This window comes from Cyprinus carpio, chromosome A6, assembly GCF_018340385.1.
Source record: "Cyprinus carpio isolate SPL01 chromosome A6, ASM1834038v1, whole genome shotgun sequence".
In the NCBI taxonomy this organism is placed as follows: domain Eukaryota; kingdom Metazoa; phylum Chordata; class Actinopteri; order Cypriniformes; family Cyprinidae; genus Cyprinus; species Cyprinus carpio.
Window position 1 is genome coordinate 2,770,530 of NC_056577.1, and position 17,328 is coordinate 2,787,857.

The 17,328-nt window shown below is 38.0% G+C and overlaps 3 protein-coding genes across 4 annotated transcripts; 1 reads left to right on the forward strand and 2 right to left on the reverse strand.

Moving 5' to 3' along the window:
• Nucleotides 1-436: 436 nt before the first annotated feature.
• Nucleotides 437-7,471, reverse strand: LOC109048282 (peptidyl-prolyl cis-trans isomerase G-like). 2 transcript variants are annotated; one of them, XM_042757522.1, is made up of 13 exons: nt 7,334-7,471; nt 6,553-6,617; nt 6,384-6,458; nt 6,083-6,190; nt 5,959-6,003; nt 5,419-5,506; nt 4,888-4,917; nt 4,635-4,774; nt 3,643-3,814; nt 2,960-3,151; nt 2,742-2,823; nt 2,029-2,180; nt 437-1,820 (listed from the first exon to the last, which is right to left on the reverse strand). In XM_042757522.1, the coding sequence occupies exons 2-13, from the start codon at nt 6,611-6,613 to the stop codon at nt 872-874; spliced, it is 2,094 nt and encodes a 697-aa protein (XP_042613456.1). In that variant the 5' UTR covers nt 6,614-6,617; nt 7,334-7,471; the 3' UTR covers nt 437-871. The 2 variants fall into 2 exon arrangements, with proteins under 2 accessions (XP_042613456.1, XP_042613457.1); XM_042757523.1 differs by lacking the exons at nt 6,384-6,458; nt 6,553-6,617; nt 7,334-7,471 and having other exon boundaries at nt 4,888-4,963; nt 6,083-6,180.
• A 379-nt stretch (nt 7,472-7,850) lies between these two features.
• LOC109054248 (E3 ubiquitin-protein ligase RBBP6-like) lies at nt 7,851-10,701 on the forward strand. Its single transcript, XM_042759166.1, has 10 exons — nt 7,851-8,134; nt 8,357-8,456; nt 8,561-8,597; nt 9,173-9,214; nt 9,435-9,523; nt 9,597-9,693; nt 9,795-9,934; nt 10,012-10,190; nt 10,256-10,359; nt 10,444-10,701. The coding sequence occupies exons 1-10, from the start codon at nt 7,975-7,977 to the stop codon at nt 10,699-10,701; spliced, it is 1,206 nt and encodes a 401-aa protein (XP_042615100.1). The 5' UTR covers nt 7,851-7,974.
• A 548-nt stretch (nt 10,702-11,249) lies between these two features.
• On the reverse strand, nt 11,250-16,130 carry LOC109054250 (kelch-like protein 41b). Its single transcript, XM_042757524.1, has 6 exons — nt 14,905-16,130; nt 13,753-13,910; nt 13,542-13,649; nt 12,607-12,792; nt 11,878-12,024; nt 11,250-11,743 (listed from the first exon to the last, which is right to left on the reverse strand). The coding sequence occupies exons 1-6, from the start codon at nt 16,018-16,020 to the stop codon at nt 11,632-11,634; spliced, it is 1,827 nt and encodes a 608-aa protein (XP_042613458.1). The 5' UTR covers nt 16,021-16,130; the 3' UTR covers nt 11,250-11,631.
• Nucleotides 16,131-17,328: the final 1,198 nt, after the last annotated feature.

The window sequence follows — 17,328 nt, forward strand, 5'->3', positions numbered from 1 at the left end:
ACGTCATGGCAATGTACAACACCAAGTACCTCACGTGGGAAACACTTAACGTATGTAAATCAAGCAAGCTAGTACGCATAGGCCACAAAGTGTTGGCGAAATAACATTAGTGGAAATTTTTCCAGAAAACTTCTTGCACAAAATAAATTCAAAGTACTTTCAAGGACCTGTATCAATGTATGTTTATTTTCAAAAACTTTCCAGAGCCTTGAATTTTTTTTTTTTTTTCTCAGATTCACAAACTTACAAGGACCTGTGGGAACCCCGTTTAAATGTTAAAATACCTAAATCTAAAAATAGTTAAAATGTGTAATCAAAAATCAGCCAAAACAAATAAATGACAAAAATCTCTACCCACGTATGCTACATCCTTAATTCCTAAATGCAACCAAAAAAGATATTAGGAAGAGGTTTCAATCAGCAGGACCACTGAAAGTGACGTTCACAGGTTCAGTATCAATTTTTATTTGTCAAATTCAACAGAACCTAACACTGCCATCTCTTTACAAACATAAAGCCCTTACAAAACTTCAAGGTACTCAAACATGTCCCCAGCTAACCCCTTTTAAAAAACAGCTCAGATCAGACAGAAAAGCAATTAAGCGACCATTTTCACTAAACGTTTATGTCGGATATGGGCAAGAAAATGAAATCAAATGTCTGATAAAAGCCGGACAAATATAACTGATTCAACTTAAACAAATTAGGATGCAACTGATATCAGCCATTAAAAAAAATATATATATATATTCCAGGCGTTCAGAAGGGCATGTCTGGTTCACACGATGACTAAAACATGTCTCTGTATCCATCATTGTACAGCAAGTCATTGATGGGGAAAGAGAAAACAAATAAATGTACATGCAGTCTCTCAGTCGCTGTCACTGGAAGAGGAGTCCTTTTTCTTCACATCTTTGCTCGGACTTTTAGATTTGTCCTTCGCTCTCTCTTTAGATTTCGGACTCTCGCTTCTTCTTTTCTTCTGTTTATCAGCATCGCTCTCAGAATCGCTGCTTCCGCTGTCACTCTTTTCTTTCCTCTTCCTGCCGCTCTGTCGATCATCTCGCTCTCTGCTTCTCGGTCTCTGGGAGGATCGTTCTTTGGAGCTCCTGTCTCTTCCTCTGCTCTCTTTGCTCTTTGACTCCTCTGCACTCTTCCTCTTGTTTCTGTCTTCTGCGTCTCTCCCGCGGTCTCGTCTGTCTCGCTCTCTGCTTCTCGACCGGCGAGATGACCTTCGGTCTTGACTGCTGCTGTGGCGTCTGTCACGGCCTCTGTCGCGTGATTGGCCACGCTTGTCGCGTCCTCTGGACCTGGACCTCCACGATGCATCGCGACCCTTTTCTCTGCTTCTAGATCGGTCACGTCGCTGCTCTCCATTCTTCTTCTTTTCCACCTCCTTCAACTTTTCCTTATCATTCCCTTCTGAATGTTGTTTGGTCCTTTCTTTGCTTCTGTCTTTTTGTTTGCCCTCCTTCTCTCGCTCTTTGGCATCTTTCTCTTTCCTGTCTTTGCTGCTTGAACGCTTGTCATCCGTTTTGCTGTGCTTTTCCTTCTCTCTCTTCTTTTCTTTGCTCTTGCTCCGGCTGCGAGCTTTCTTCTTTTCTGCATCCTCATCTGTCTTTTTCCGTGCGTCCCTATCTCTGCTTTTGGAGCGATGTTTGTCCCTCTTCCGATCTCTTCCTCTGGAGGGACTGCGTGATTTGTCCCGCTTTGCATCTCTCTTTTCTCGTTCAGAGTTCTTTTTTGCTTCTTCTTGTCCTGCGGTTTTGTTCTCGCTGGCTGGCTCAGTGGCTTCTGTCTTTAACACTGACATATCTCCTCTGAAAAAAAAGAAAAAACATGAAAGATTTATTTTCAAGTAAGAATACATAAATTACATAATATAGATTACACTTGAGTGCAAGTAATGTTTTGGAACAGCACAAGGGCAAGTAAACAATTTCACTTTTGAGTGAACAAATCAAGTTTATCTTCTCATTTCACGAATCCTAGATGCAATATTTGCATGCGCTGTAAAATTGGACATACTTGTCCCCTTTGATCCATCGTTCCTGGGTGGCGGCTGGGTTGGCTTTAGCTTTCTGTGTCCTTTGCATTTCCTGCCTCCAGTGTGGAGGCGTCTCACTGCGGCGAAACCGATCCCATGACCGCGAGCGAGATCTAGATGGTGTCCGGTAGCGCTACAGAAAGTAAAAAATAAATAATAAAAATGAGTTTTCATTTCTTTCACTAAAAACAATTTATAATTCAGCAATGATGTGTGAAATTGACCAAAAGTAACAGTAAAGACATTAAAAAAAATGCTATTCTTTTGAACTTTCTATTAAATCAAAGAATTCTGAAAAAAGAAAAAAAATGAAAAAAACAAACTGCATAAGTTGCAGTTTTCACACAAAAATATGAAGCAGCACAACTTTTTTTCAACATTGATAATAATCAGAAATGTTTCTCGAGCAGCAATCAGCACATTAGAATGATTTCTGAAGATCATGTGACACTGAAGACTGGAGTAATGATGCTGAAAATTCAGCTTTGATCACAGAAATAAATGAAATGTTAATATGCATTTAAAAAAATAAAAAAAATGGTTAAAATTTAAAAATATTACTGTTTTAACTTTTTTTTTTTTTTAAATCAAATAAATGCAGGCTTGCTAAGCAGAATAAACATCTTTCAGAAATCTCACCGACCCCAAACATTTTGGTTGTATTAACATTAAAGCAAATCATTTATTCTCTCACCCTCGGTCCTCTTCCTTTAATTCTGCGCCCTGACCTGGTCATCACCAGTCTCGTGCGGTTTGGCCGTGAGTTCGCCATGGGTCTGGAATAGAATTTACAAGTTACGAACTGGAAATGAAAATAATAAAATAACACAACATAAACATTTCATCCGTGTCTGTACAACAAATGATCCTCCACAACATTACTGAATGAAGCATTAAACAATCACATCCTACCTGTCCCTTTCCCTCTCTCTTTCTCTTTGTCTGTCTTTCCCAGAGTCCTCCCTCTGCTTTTCTTTCCCCTGCTCCTCTTCTTTGGCCTTCTGGGGGCTTCGCCTCATTAGGAAGCGGTTTTCTGGAATGGGCGGGACTTCCTCTGGGCGAATGGTCGACATGGATTGGGGATCAGCCTCTTCCTCATCAGACCTACAGAAAAAGACATGTTAAAAATCTCACACGCTTCTTAAGAAGTTGTGGACAGAAAGCAAAAACAGCACTAAGTGCAAATAATAAAATGAAATTAACTATAGAATTATCGTGGATATGTAGTGTATGTACATTTTTTTCAAATCCTGTTTTGCTCGTCACAGGTTGTGCATCAAAAACAAACTCTACAGAATTCTGGTGCGAAGTCACTAATCTAGTCAAATTAGGCAGATGCCCTTATCCTTAAAAACCATGAGTAAAACTAGACAAAGATAAATGAAGATACATCCCAGAATACATTAAAGTTTACTTTCAGCAATAATGAACATTATTGGCTGGCAAAATCAATAATTTTAGTACTGCGTTGAGCTTTTAGTAATGATGTGCTCAACACACGTGGAAAGTAAATACTTCAAATTTTCAAGCATTTTATAAAAGTGTTGTTGCAAGGTGAAAGATTCACATCATAAATGTGTAAAAGGTGACTGTACCCTTTCTTGTCTTTCTTCTTGTGTTTCTGTTCTTTCTTTTTCTTGTGTTCCTTCTTATGTTTCTTGCGTCGTTTCTTTTCCTTCTCTGATTCCTCGGAGTCCGTGGAGCTGTCTGAGGAGGAGTCATCGTCACTCTCGCTGGATGACTGATGCTTCTTCTTTTCTTTCTTTGCTGGATGACAGAAGTTGAAGCAATACTTTAAAACACTTTCATAAAAAAAATGATTAAATTACAAGATTAAATTAAAGTGTGATCTCTTTCAGATGCTTTTTTTGCACTGCCAATCATAATTTTTATTAATAAAAATTTATAGGATCATTCTGCAGTAATTATTAGCGTCAAGTCTATTTTTAGGATAGTCGCAAATAACACAAGTAAATTTTATCACAATTGATGTGCCTTGATTGTACCCACTTATTAAAGAAGTTAATTTGTTCATTCGTAATTAAGTGACAGTGGCTCTGAATGCTTTAGTTGTGTGTGTAGAAGTCACTACAAAATGAATAAAACTTGATGCCACAATGTTTTATGCTTTCATTTGAGTATCACTGTTTTTGATAATAAATTTGAATAAATTATGATTGTGTGTGTGTGTATATATATATATATATATATATATATATATATATATATATATATATATAAATATAAATATAAATAAGTATACATATTGTTTGTTGTTGTTGTTAAAGTGTCTTAGCTTAATGATTTTATTTAATTAGACATGCTTCTTGATTGCTAAAATTTTACTTAACCATTAAAACAAATCCAGAAGAATTATAACAGAAAAAACAAACAGAATCCAGAAAATGTATTTAAACTGGGGGGGGGAAATTATAATAATTTGGAAAAAAATAAAACTGATTTCATGGTGTCATAAGGAAGCATATTTCTACACAAGTACGCAATAAAAATAAAGGTAAAGCTAATATTGTAAAACATCTAAACATTTCCAGCCTTGAACATGAGAAAAGAAAATCTGCAATATCACCTTTAGATTTTGGAACAAGTTCCCCACAGTTGAGCACTTTGACCTCGGCGTAGGGTCGGCTGCTGGCATCCGTCTTCTGACTCTCGATCATCCGGATCACCTCCTGCCCGGAGATCACCTGACCAAACACCACATGAATTCTGGGGAAAAAAGCAACAAAACCTGTTAAACACTGCAGAAGATGTTTATGTTACCTAGGAGTTTGTTTATCAAAAATTACTAGTTGGTGCATTACATTGTGCTGCACACTTACCCGTCCAAGTGAGGAGTTGGTTTTGTAGTTCTATGGTCAGGGACACAAAACAGTGAGGTAGAATGTAAATATACATCTAACGAACACAAAAACAGTGATTAATGCACACCATAAATCAATCAAGAGTCAAAATCACTTGCAGTTCATAACTGGTTCAAGACCAAACCAATGCACTGAGGACATTAACATTTATTCTGCATCAAGGCTGCAAAAAAAGAAAATGATAGTTGCAGATCATTGTCCACTTTCAAAGAGAATGGTACAATCCACTATCCAACGGGTCAGTAGTGACGCCCCCTAAAGCAGGGTATCTGCAGGATTATTAGGCTCAAATTTAAGACTTTTTAAGATCTGCACAAATAAAATTAATACCATATGAACAGGGTATGGAAATGTCTACGGTAACATATTAAACGGTTAAATGACTGTAAAAAGCATGACTTACAGGTCAGATACAGGGTTTCACAACAACAAAGTTGTATAAAATGATAAAGCTGTAACCCTGTAAAGAAGCACGTATGCAGGACTCACATAAAGAACTGTGAGCCATTGGTGTCCTTCCCTCTGTTTGCCATCGACAGCAGGAAATCTTTGGTATGTTTCATTGAGAAGCTCTCATCTAGACACAAAATAAAAATAAAAAATGACAGAATATTGAAATCAGTGTTCTTATTGGTAACTAAAACGATTAAAAAGTGCTTAAAGACACTCAAAATTAAATGGAATAAAAAATTAAAAACCTAAAAAGAAAAAAAAAATACTTAGAAATATTCAAGTTCTAAAATTACTAATACAAAAGCTACATAGAAATTGAAAAACGAAAAACTTATAAAATTGATAAAAGCACAAAACTTAAAATTGAATCAATATAAGCTAATTCAAAAATATAAATAAAAACAATAAATGTGTCTAAAAAATAACACTGACTGTTTCATGTTGACCTTTAAAGTCAGTGATTTATGAACTTGGTCAATGAAGAGTCATCTCAACAAAACGACTTACAAATTGGACATCACTGCAATATTTTATTAATATGCACATGCTTATTAAATGGAAAAAAAGGACACTCACCTTCAAAGAAACCTCCATATATAGATTCACCACCTCTGCCATTTCCTGTTAAGGCAAACATTCTGTCAAATGTCAACGCTTATAGGATATATACATAATAAAAAACAGCAAAAGTCGGAATTACCTTCACTGAAGTCTCCTCCTTGTATCATAAAGTCCTTCACTATCCTGTGAAACAGACTTCCTTTGTAGTGCAAGGGTTTCTGGGTAGTCTTGCCAATTCCTTTCTCCCCTGGAGACAGGATGGACGAAAAACCCCACAATGCATAAACACAAACACTGCATTAAGCGTTTTGAATCTAATTAGCTGTATTGTTGAAATTAAGGCTCCTCTGACTAAAAAGAACTAATTTAATTAACCCTTAAGTAATTTTAAATAAACTAATAAAAAATATAAATAGATAGAGATGTCGATCTATAAATACCTGTGCACAGGCAGCGGAAGTTTTCACATGTCTTGGGACACGCCTCCGAGAAAAGCTCCACGACCACTCGTCCCGCTGCAGAAAGGAAACCCAGGAGAGAATGATCATACAGGGAAACACATCCCACACTTTCAGGTCCTGAAGAGCAGCTGTGCATATAGAGTCTCACCTGGCACATTACTGATGCCAATGTCAAAGAAGCAGCGAGGACGCTGCGCCTTCACCCCCATCGCACTGCAAGCACAGAACACAAGCAGCACTATTACAGCAACACATCTGTGCTCACAGACTCAACACACCATCACAAACCTGCTTAACTAGTGTGTAACTACACTATTACACAAACTAACAGACTCCATGACTGGCAAAGCCTTTAGATTTGCTTGTGCATTATGACAGACTCGGATAGATACTCCATAGAGAATATCAGTACTTCATATTACTCATGTATTAAGTTCTCCTCCATGTCAATTATTGTTTGAGTTATTTTCTTGCCTAACGTTATTCTAATTGAGCGTCAATATCAGAGTCAGCACTTTCACTTTCAGCAGATTACAGCCATGAACACGTCTCATAAGTATATTCGACTTGTTCTTATGTTATCTTTGAGGTTTTAAACAGCGTTAGAATAAACGAGAATCAGATGTTTATTTCCGTGCTGCTGCTTGTGTTCTCCGTGTGCTAAAAACACTCAGCTTGTGCTAAAAACACACGTTAAATCATCAACAGCAGCACACCTTGAGTATCCGTATTTGTTTAAACTGCATATTTATCGAATTAGCTTTAAGAAATGCGATAAAATCGCAGCGTTTTGCCTTTTAAAGATTGAATGACTAGCATGCTAACGTGCTACATGAGTGAATTACGTTGAGATTTCCGTTTCGTTTTTCCCTTTGTACAAATCATACTGAAAAGTAATTTTTATGTCTCTGACAGGGAGTATAACTTACATGTTTGAGTCAAGTTAAACCAATGCTACCAAAACGAAGAAAACATTAACAACATCGATCGACTGTCGTTCTCGAGTCCTCGCTGCGCGCGCAGGTCTGTGAAGATGGCGCCCGCGGTGCATTCTGGATAAAACATAAACCGCCTGAATCAGAGACTACGGAAACTTAAAGCGGTCAGAGATCAAATGGGATTTGGAGTTCAGCTTCGTTTGAGTTTCATTATGCAGATCAGTTCATCATATACAGTGGAGATCAACCTACGATTTCCTAAATTTCAAGGTCACTGCAGTTTGTTCCCCGTCTCACCGCAAAACAAGTAAAGTCCTGATCTAAACCAAAATTACCATAGCTTGCAAAAATCCAATAAACACATAAACGTATAGTATTTAACGAAAATAAACATATGAAAAACGTAGAAATTCCGCAGATTTAAAGTATTGATGGAATTTTTTTTTTCAGCGTTCAGGTGCGTCATGACGACGCGCTCCATCAGTATCCATGGCAACGGTCTGTTTTTTTTTCTTCACTCTCATCAGCATCTCGCGAGTTAATAAACTGACCGGCTTTTCCTTTAGCGACTGTGATCGTTTAGATCAAGTTTATCGTGTGCAGTGAAATCTGAACACAAGAACCGTGTCGACATGCCTTGTGTTCATTATAAGTTTCGAAGTAAACTCACTCACGACACGGTCCTGTTTGAAGGCCTTCAGATCACTGTGACAGAGTTAAAACGGCAAATCATGAGGCGCGAGAGACTGAAGCTCTGTGACCTGCAGATCAGCAGCGCGCAGACCAATGAAGGTGAGATCAGCTCCAGATCACACTAAATAAACATTTGATGCATGATCAGACTTTATAAACTAATGCTTTTATGTTCAATAAAAAGCAACATTTATGAATCTACTGCTGTAATGACAGTGATGGGGTCATAGTAATATTTTGATGTATTAAATGGCACTCAAAGAATACTATGGTACTGTTAGTGTGAGTGAAACATGGTCTTATTGGTGTTTTTGCTGTCAGAATACACTGATGATGAAGCACTCGTTCCCAACAACACGTCAGTCATCATCAGACGAATCCCTGCTGTTGGGCTGAAGTCCACAAACAAAAGATTTGTCATGTACGTCACGTGACGTGAACGCAACTTTCATTTAGATGTAATATGAACAATCAAGTGTCACTGGTGTTTTAGTCATTTGATCTCTCTGCTGTTTGGTTTTGCAGTCGTCAGCCTGAAGCATCACGTGGATCTTCACAAACAGTATGTAGAAAAGGGTTTGCATTGGTCTTGAGGTATAATAACTCTCTTTGGAAAGGTTCTTCATCAAATATTTGGTTCCCTCGGTTATTTTTGTACTCTAACATGTGGAGCATCGGCGACTGGCTCCTCCAGTGTATCACAGATAAACACGTTTGTTATGTTTTATAATGTTACACAGTTTTTGATCAAACTGTCAGAAAAAGCTGTTTGCTTGTTGCGAATCGAAGGTAAGCCCAATTCCACAGAACAGTTTTAAATAATATCTTCATTCTATATGCGCTATTGTATAATTTTACCTTACATTTTCTGTATGAATAACCGCATTTGCTGTATAATTACTGCATCGTTATACAATAAAACTATGATTAATTCCCTGACGATCAAGGCCCTGCGTGTTCATTCTGATTGGGTTTCTGTAGACAAGCATCTCGTTCATGTCTCTGTGTGTCTCAATCATGTTTCCAGTCTTCAAACTCAAATCTCTAGACTGACTGACCTCACTATTGTCCTAAATAGCCTTGTGTCTCGTCACAGAGGTAAAACTCCTCTTGTGTTCATGTTTGTTTCTGCAGCAGGTTGGTGATTCTTCACCAGTTTCACTGGATCAGCTTCTGAAGGTACTGAAATCAAAGAGAAATACACTCTGCTGCACTGTAATGAACTTCAGTGTTTGCATTTGAAGTGTCATAATGAAGACAAAACAGTGTACAGTGAAGTTGTTTAAAACACTTAAAAGTGAGCAGAAATCCCACAATGACAAACACACAAGCAGCTTCTTCAGGGTGGTTTGAGTGTCTCAGTGCTGAACATTAAAACGTGCAAATGCCTGTGAAACAGACTGAGAATCTGGCCGAGGCAAATGCATCAGAGGAGGACAAACTCAAAGCTGTGATGTACCAGTCCAGTCTGTGCTATTATTCCAGCAGGTGAGTGTTCAGACATCGACAGTGTCTGAATCTGTGAAATACGAGAGATGCTCACGGTTCTGACATTCATCAGTGATGCGATGAAGCTGCTCGGACTGCTTCCACCAAACTACATCTGTTTCCGCTGTGGGATTCCTGGACATCACATTAAAAACTGCCCGAGCACTTGGGTAACTGGGCTTTCAGAGATCACAGCTGCTGGGAACCCGAGCTCTTTCCCCATTAGTCTGTGTGTTTGCTCAGAGTTTGAATGTCACTCATGAATTCACAGGACAACAGTTTTGCTCCTCGTAAACGCATACAGAAATGCGCAGGGATTCCTCGTAGTTTCCTGGTGGAGGTGGATGATCCTGACAGAAAGGGAGTCATGATGGACAGCAGTGGGAAATACGTCATTCCCGTTATGGATGCGTGAGTTTACTGTACTTGCAGGTTCTAGTGTTTGTTAAAGTCTTGTGTTTGAATCATGTCGTGTTTGATCTGTTCAGTGAGGCCTATGCGATTGTGAAGAAAGAGAAGCCGCCCTTCTCACCCCAGAATGAGCCTTCATCCCCATCCTCATCCTCATCCGATCCAGTCCCCGCCGCGCTGCTGTGTCGGATCTGTAAGGATCTGCTGACTGATGCTGTGATGATTCCCTGCTGCAGCACCAGCTCCTGTGATGAATGTGAGTATCTGTTCAAACATCAGTCAGAAACAAACAGGCTGTTTCTGACAATCTTTTGGTGTCAGGTATCAGAACATGTTTGCTGGAGTCTGACGGACACCTTTGTCCAACCTGCAGACAGTCAGATGTTTCTCCTGATGCTTTGACCGCAAACACTGTTTTGCGTCAAGTAAGACCTTAAGCCCTGTTTCTTCTTGTAGTTCATCTTCTGCGTCTTCATTTCAGAACTATTTCATGATTCTTTCTCACACAGGAGGTGAATCATTTTAGGAATGGAACCACATCTTTACGTCCAAACCACAGGTCGATCCCGGTCACCCATCCCAGAATCCTCATCAAAGAGGCGTCGGGATGTGAGAGAGAATCATTCCCACTCAAGATCTCCTCTAAACAGAAATACAGACCAGAAGAGACCTCGTTACTGAAAGAAAGACTTTCAGTCCTGCATTGGAGAAATCTTGTGAAGCACTGGCTCCAAGCTAAGAAACACAAGCAGCAAAAAAAAAAATAAAAATAAAAAATATTTTATTAAATATATTTTACATTTGCTATATTTGATATTGATATTTTCTTAGGAACATTTAGAAATAAATATGAATGTATATTGTATAGATTTTATTAATTTAATAAAGGTTATAGAAACAATATCATAGTGATGTATTTATTAAAGAAATGTTACCACTGGGTGTATGGAGATACTGTGATAGGTAAACTTGGGAAAAAAGTATATATACAGTGTTTAGGCTAGGACTGACATTGATTTAACTGCAACATATTAGTATTATATATATATATATATATATATATATATATATATATATATATATATATATATATATATATATATATATATACATACATATCAATAAATAATACTAATATGTTGCAATTAAATTAATGTAATTAGCCAGTCATGGCCAAAATAATTGTATTTTATTTTTTGTTTTTGCAATCAACAGAGAAAACTGTATGCTAAAAATGCAACAAGTTAATATGGTTTAAAATGGTTTATTTTACAAAAAAAAAAAAAAAAAAAAAAATTCACATACATACAGTAACCTAGTCTTTTTAAGTATTTTTGAGAGTTTATTTTTATTACAGTATAACAATACAGAAATGCATGTTCTTGCTTACATGGTTCTGTCAATCTGTCAGGGTGTCTGTTCACACACACACACACACACACACACACTCACACACACACACACACACACACACACACACACATTTCACATTAACTGTGTTTGTCTAAAATGTAAAAGAAAAAAATACTTTAGGGAACCCGAAAGCTTTTTTCACACTTTAATGAAAAATGATTAGTTCCATTGGCTTATCAGTTTAGACTATATATATATATATATATATGACCACAGACAGCTGTGTGCTGAGGTCAAAGGTCACATGACCACAGGGGGGTCACACTTTAAAAAATTGGTTTGATTTAGAGCTTGGGCATCCTGGCAGCATTCAGACGCATGCCAACGCAGGAAGAGCCGGAAGCGTAGCGCATCTCTCTCAGCATGCCGCTCCATGTCTTTTTGTCTTCTTCATACCTGTGAAAGAAAACAGGTCAATACATAAACTGACATACAGTTCTATTACTGAACTCTTTCTTGGAACCTGACTAATTAATTGAACTCTTTTTGTCCTTTCAGGTCCAGCTCGACTCAGAATCAGGATGACTTACTGCCAAATGTCAGTGATCTCAGAGGGCCCGATGTTTTTGTCCTCCAGCTCTACAATAGCAAAGCCACCAATTGCAAAGAGGTTTCCTCCACTGCTCACGAGATTCACCGAGCTGCGCTCCTGAGGGAACTCTGTGAATGTGTCCCACCTAAGAGCAAATCATATTAATAAAATACAATACACATATTTCATTTTTACATGCGAAGAGATGACAAAAAAAAGGTTAAGCACAGGAAGACAACATCTATAATGGTACAGATACAATATTATCATTTCATATCACAAGCAAACCTGTAAATTGCATAGTATCTATTTTGTTTATTAGTTGTTATTGTTAGCTAAATCGGAAACTATTACAAATTTTCATTAATTGAAATAAAGCTGAAATAAAATAAAATATTAAATAAAATATTAAATGAAAAACTTAAGAAAACAAAAATAAAAATGTTGCTATGGAATATGTGAAATAAAATAAGTTAAAGTACTAAAATTACTGAAAGTAAAAGTGAAATAAAAATAAATAAAAACTAAAGTACTAAAATTACTGAAATTGAAAAAAAATAAATAAATGGAAACTAAATAGAAATATTTAAAATAATAATGACAAAAGCAAATTAAAAACACTAAAAATGTAACTAAATAACTTAATTCAACTATATAGATAAAACCGGTTCAAAATAGTTTATAAATACTTTAATAATATATAAATAACACTGGTGAGAAATCATACTTGTTTGTGCCAAAATCGTAGACTTCAGATAAAGCTGTGAGTCCTTCCTCATTCACTCCCCCAGTTACAATGATTTTTCCTTTATGAACTACGGCCCCAAACATCGCTCTTGGTGTCTTCATAGCAGCCAGTTCTCGCCATTCTGACTGCTTGTGGTTGTACACGAACATTTTATTGATAGCTTTGCTGTGAGAGAGAAAAGAGAGATTTATTTACTTTCAGATTTTTTAAATCAAATAATTTACAGTGCACCAAATGATGTCGACTTTGAATATGAAATGAAAACTGACCTTATGTACAGTACATTCTTAAAGCACATTCTTGGAGTTATTGTGAAAAATCCATTGGTTCACATTAATTAAATAAAAATAGTGCTTTGTAATCTTTCTTTAAACAGTAGTAACTTGTGCTTCAGCTCAATCTGACTTTCTGACTTTTAAAGGGGCTGTTCTTCATATTTAGGTACATATAGAATGTATAATTGTATAATTTTCTATTATTAGTTATTTATATCAAGATAAACTTAAGCCACTCGTTTCAAACATGCAGAGCTGTAGGTGCTACACACAGACAGGAACAGTGCACAGTTGGGCAGGTTTCCTTTACTTTTTACTAGTTATTTTGGTGTTTAGTAATAGTATTAACTAAGCAGCTCTATGTCAATAAATGCATTTTAGGACTGAAGAGGAAGTTTCATCAAGCTGTTTTATATGAAAAGATGAATACACCATTGGTTCCTTATGGTAAGAGCCCTTTAAATGTCACATGGTACAGAGGATTTTTGAGGAACTTTAATTGATCACAGACAGCTGCAAACTACACCATATGTTCCTGAGCACCACTGATCTCAGTTACACACACACACACACACACACACACACACACACACACACACACACACACACACACACACACACACACACACACACACTTACTTGTCATCTGTTTTTCCTCCAATGCAGTACACCTGGTTGTTATGTGAGACAACTGAATGGCCGTGAATACGCAGAGGAAGTTTCTTGGTCTCGTGCCATTTCATCTTTCTGCAATTACATAAAAATACTATTGAAGCCACGGATCCAAGCCAGCAGTCAAGTGTGAAGAGCAGAATCAGCAGCTGGACAGGCAAAGCTTTTGAATTCATACTCAGTGTCATAACATATGACGGAGTCGAGGGACTCGTTGGTCTGCAGGTCTTTGCCAGCGATGGCAAACAGCAGGTTTTCACATTCACCCATACTGAACAGGCATCGAGGGCTGGGCATCGGTGGCATTGCCCTCCAATCAGCAGCAATAGTGTCCAGCTGGATAAGATAGAATAGTTTTAAAATGACAAATAAGTTCCCTAATACTTTACAGTATGGTACATCTATGGTACATTTCATTGCTGGTTATATATGCTCTATATAATTGTGTATATGACGAATAAAAATCTTGAATCTCATTAACATTTGAGTAGATATCCTAAACTAACAACAAACAACTATTTTTACAGAATTTGTTTATCTAGGTTCATGTTCATTTATAAATATAGGCTTATATTGTTTACATATACATAGTTTAAGTTTTATTGTCACAAAATGTTTCTACATTATCGCCCTGCTTTTTAAGTAAAGTTGGATATATCTGCATACATGCAGTATACTTGCGCAGGGAAATATATACTAAAGTACATAGCAAATCAGCTAGATCTCTTATATTGTCTGGAAGGTTGAACTATATTATCACCCAGCTTTAATCTGCTAAATGCATAAGGTATGAAGACATTAAAATGTTATTAACATCTCAGTATTCTGTAAAACTGCTTTTAAACCATGTGGAAAGCACTATACAAATAAAATGAACTTGATATGCACAGTTAATTCATATTTCTTCATAATCATTCATGTTAATTTATACTACTTTAAATAATTATAATGCATCAGTATATGCTGAATATAAAATTAACCTAAATGCTTTAAAAGTACTGATCATTGTTAGTTCATGTTATCAAATTGAAATGTATTGTAAAGTGTTGCCATTACCATAAAAGAAGCTCAATTCAGATACTCTAAATAGATGATTGAAGATAACTTTAACCTGTGAAGTATCTAGGGAATTGATTAAAGTTTGCAGATTAAAGTTATTTTATTTTAAAGTCCCATGAAAAGACCAAAAATATGGATTTCCATGCTGATCCTGGTCTAGCAAGTGGACCAGCGTGATTATCTTGGTGAAGACCATTTTGGTAAAGGTAGTTTAAGAAACCTAGTGTGGTTACCATCACACCAGCATCTAGTTTTTAAAGTTATTTTGTACCTGGTAGAAGTAGCACTGCAGAGGAGACTCCTTGCTCTCTTCATCGACAAACAGGCCACCAATGATAAAGAGCTGGTTCTTCTTGGTGCAGAGACTCACATGGTTCTTCGGCACCTGCTCTGCTATGGCAGCCAGAAAACACTCATTCTCGGCCACGTCGTATGCCACAGCAGCCGTGTCATTGATCATGAGGATCAGGTCTCGTCCATACATCCCTATTCTAAGATTATCGTTCAAGTAACCCGGCAGCAGCTCCTCTTCCTCCTCTGCTCCGGCCACTCCGTTCACCTCTCCTTCCTTCTTCTCTTTGGGTTTTTTCTCTGGGAGTTTTCCACCGAAGGCTTCTTTGATGACTTGCAGCTTCTTCAAGAGTTCTGGATCTGCCTTGATGATGTCATCGGTCTCGACTTTCTCCCGGAAGTACTTCTCCGGAAGAAGGCGGAAGCGGATGCACTCGAATGCTTCGCCCAGATTCTTGGCGCGCTTGGCCTTGTCACTGCGCACCCACTTCATCACCGACTCAAACACGACTTCCTCCTTCTCCACGTTAAGCGTATCTCCACCAATCAGGGCCAAGAGCTCATGAGGTGCCAGCTGAAGGAACTCCTCCTCAGCCGCTACGGTTTCAAAGCGGTCAGCGATGAAATCGCGTGCCGCTATGGCGAGTCTGGGAACGCCAAGGACCAGGCCGAGCCTGAAGACGGCGAGACAATTAGACAGCGACAATTTCTTCTGGAGATAGTTGACACATACTGTAAACACTGAGGGAATCTGGAAACGGTTCGCCACTGCAAAGATCTCCTGAACGTTGTCGTCCGTCAAATCGATCTCAGCGGAATACAGATACTGGATGATCATATCCATGATATTGGGATCAACGTCATCCAGAACTACTTCTTTGCTGCTTTCCTTCTCCTTGCCATCCTCGGAGAAGAAGAGTTCTCTGAAGTAAGGACTACAGGCGGCCATGATCAGGCGGTGGCAGGGAAAGCAGCGGTCACCGATTTTCAAAGTGCAGTCCACAAACTTGTTCTCATTCAGAAGTTCTTTCAGTCCATCCTGAAGCAAAGTGCTCTGGAACAGCCGAAGCTCCTCCTTTATGGCTTTAGGATCCATGCTGTTGCGTTTCAAGATGGGAATTAATGGACTACAGAAGAAAAAGGGGAGAAGGTGGCTGCAGGTCTGCTCGCCACACCGGCCGGGCTGGAAAAGGAGAGAGTGCTGAAAAGATTCCCAGAGTGAAGGGGCTGTTATTTAATCCTGCCGTTCTAAATATAACCCTCCCGCTCTTGTCCACCCCCACTGCCTCTGTCATCCCTCAATGCTAGTTGTGAAGAAGGAGATCCCAATGTAATGGCCAGCCTAGACGTCAGCTGTCACAAAAAGATCTGAGGAGACCTGTGAGTCTGCAAGTTTTACCAATCCCAATGTATTCTTCTATAGGTTGCCTTGCAGTTTTTATGCAAGTGAGTTCAATTGCCCACATAAACCAAAGGTTCGCTAGCAGTGTTTTGAGACAGCTGTGACTACAACAGGTGATGAGCCATTTTCAGCTGCCTCAACCACACGGTGTCTTGAGTCAAACTTTATTATTCATGTGCCAGATCTTGGGAGGAGACTAAACTCTTAGTGTAGCTGGTTATATTTGTGCACTCTTAGAAAAATAGTGCAAAAACTGTACCTTTAGGGGTACAACAGAGTCACCCAAAGAGTACAAATCACCCTCAAAGGGACTTCTTGGTATAATAAAAGGTTCATAGTAGTACCTTAAGGGTTTATTTTACCACTCTGATATGTGCTTTTTAGAGGTCGATAAGGTGCAAAGTTCTCCTTTTAAGGCTACTACCCCAGTGACAAGCTGTTGTAAAATTTTCTGTGTGGAAAACATTGCTTAAACACAACCTCAAATGTACAAATGCATTCTAAAAAAATACTTACTGGTTAAATAGTAATTGGGGTCATTACAAATATAATTCAGACTAATTATTTGAACTTCACTGGTGCCATTTGAAAGAGTCCATTGACAATCACAAATACATGGGATTTCATGTTTTTCCAACTCTACCAAATGGTTCTAGAATGATCTCAGGGCTCAGAGCAGAGCGCCAGTCACACTTGAGACACTATTACTAAAATTAAAACAGACAGAAAGGTTTTGGGGGAAGGAGACATGTGTAATTTAAGTCAAAGCATTAGGGGCATATGTCTGAGACTGTTAAAGAGGAAGCATGAGGAGATATTAATGACAAGCATTAGTGAAAAATATACCAGTTTAATTGATAGAGGTTAGCTGAGGTTCATTCAGAATTTAGGTTTTTATTTTCTCAGAAGTTTGGGGTTGATTGTATTGGAGCCCTACTACTATAGTAGGGGTAAATATACATTAATAAAAATGGCAGGATTCAGGTCATGCGCATCCAGGAC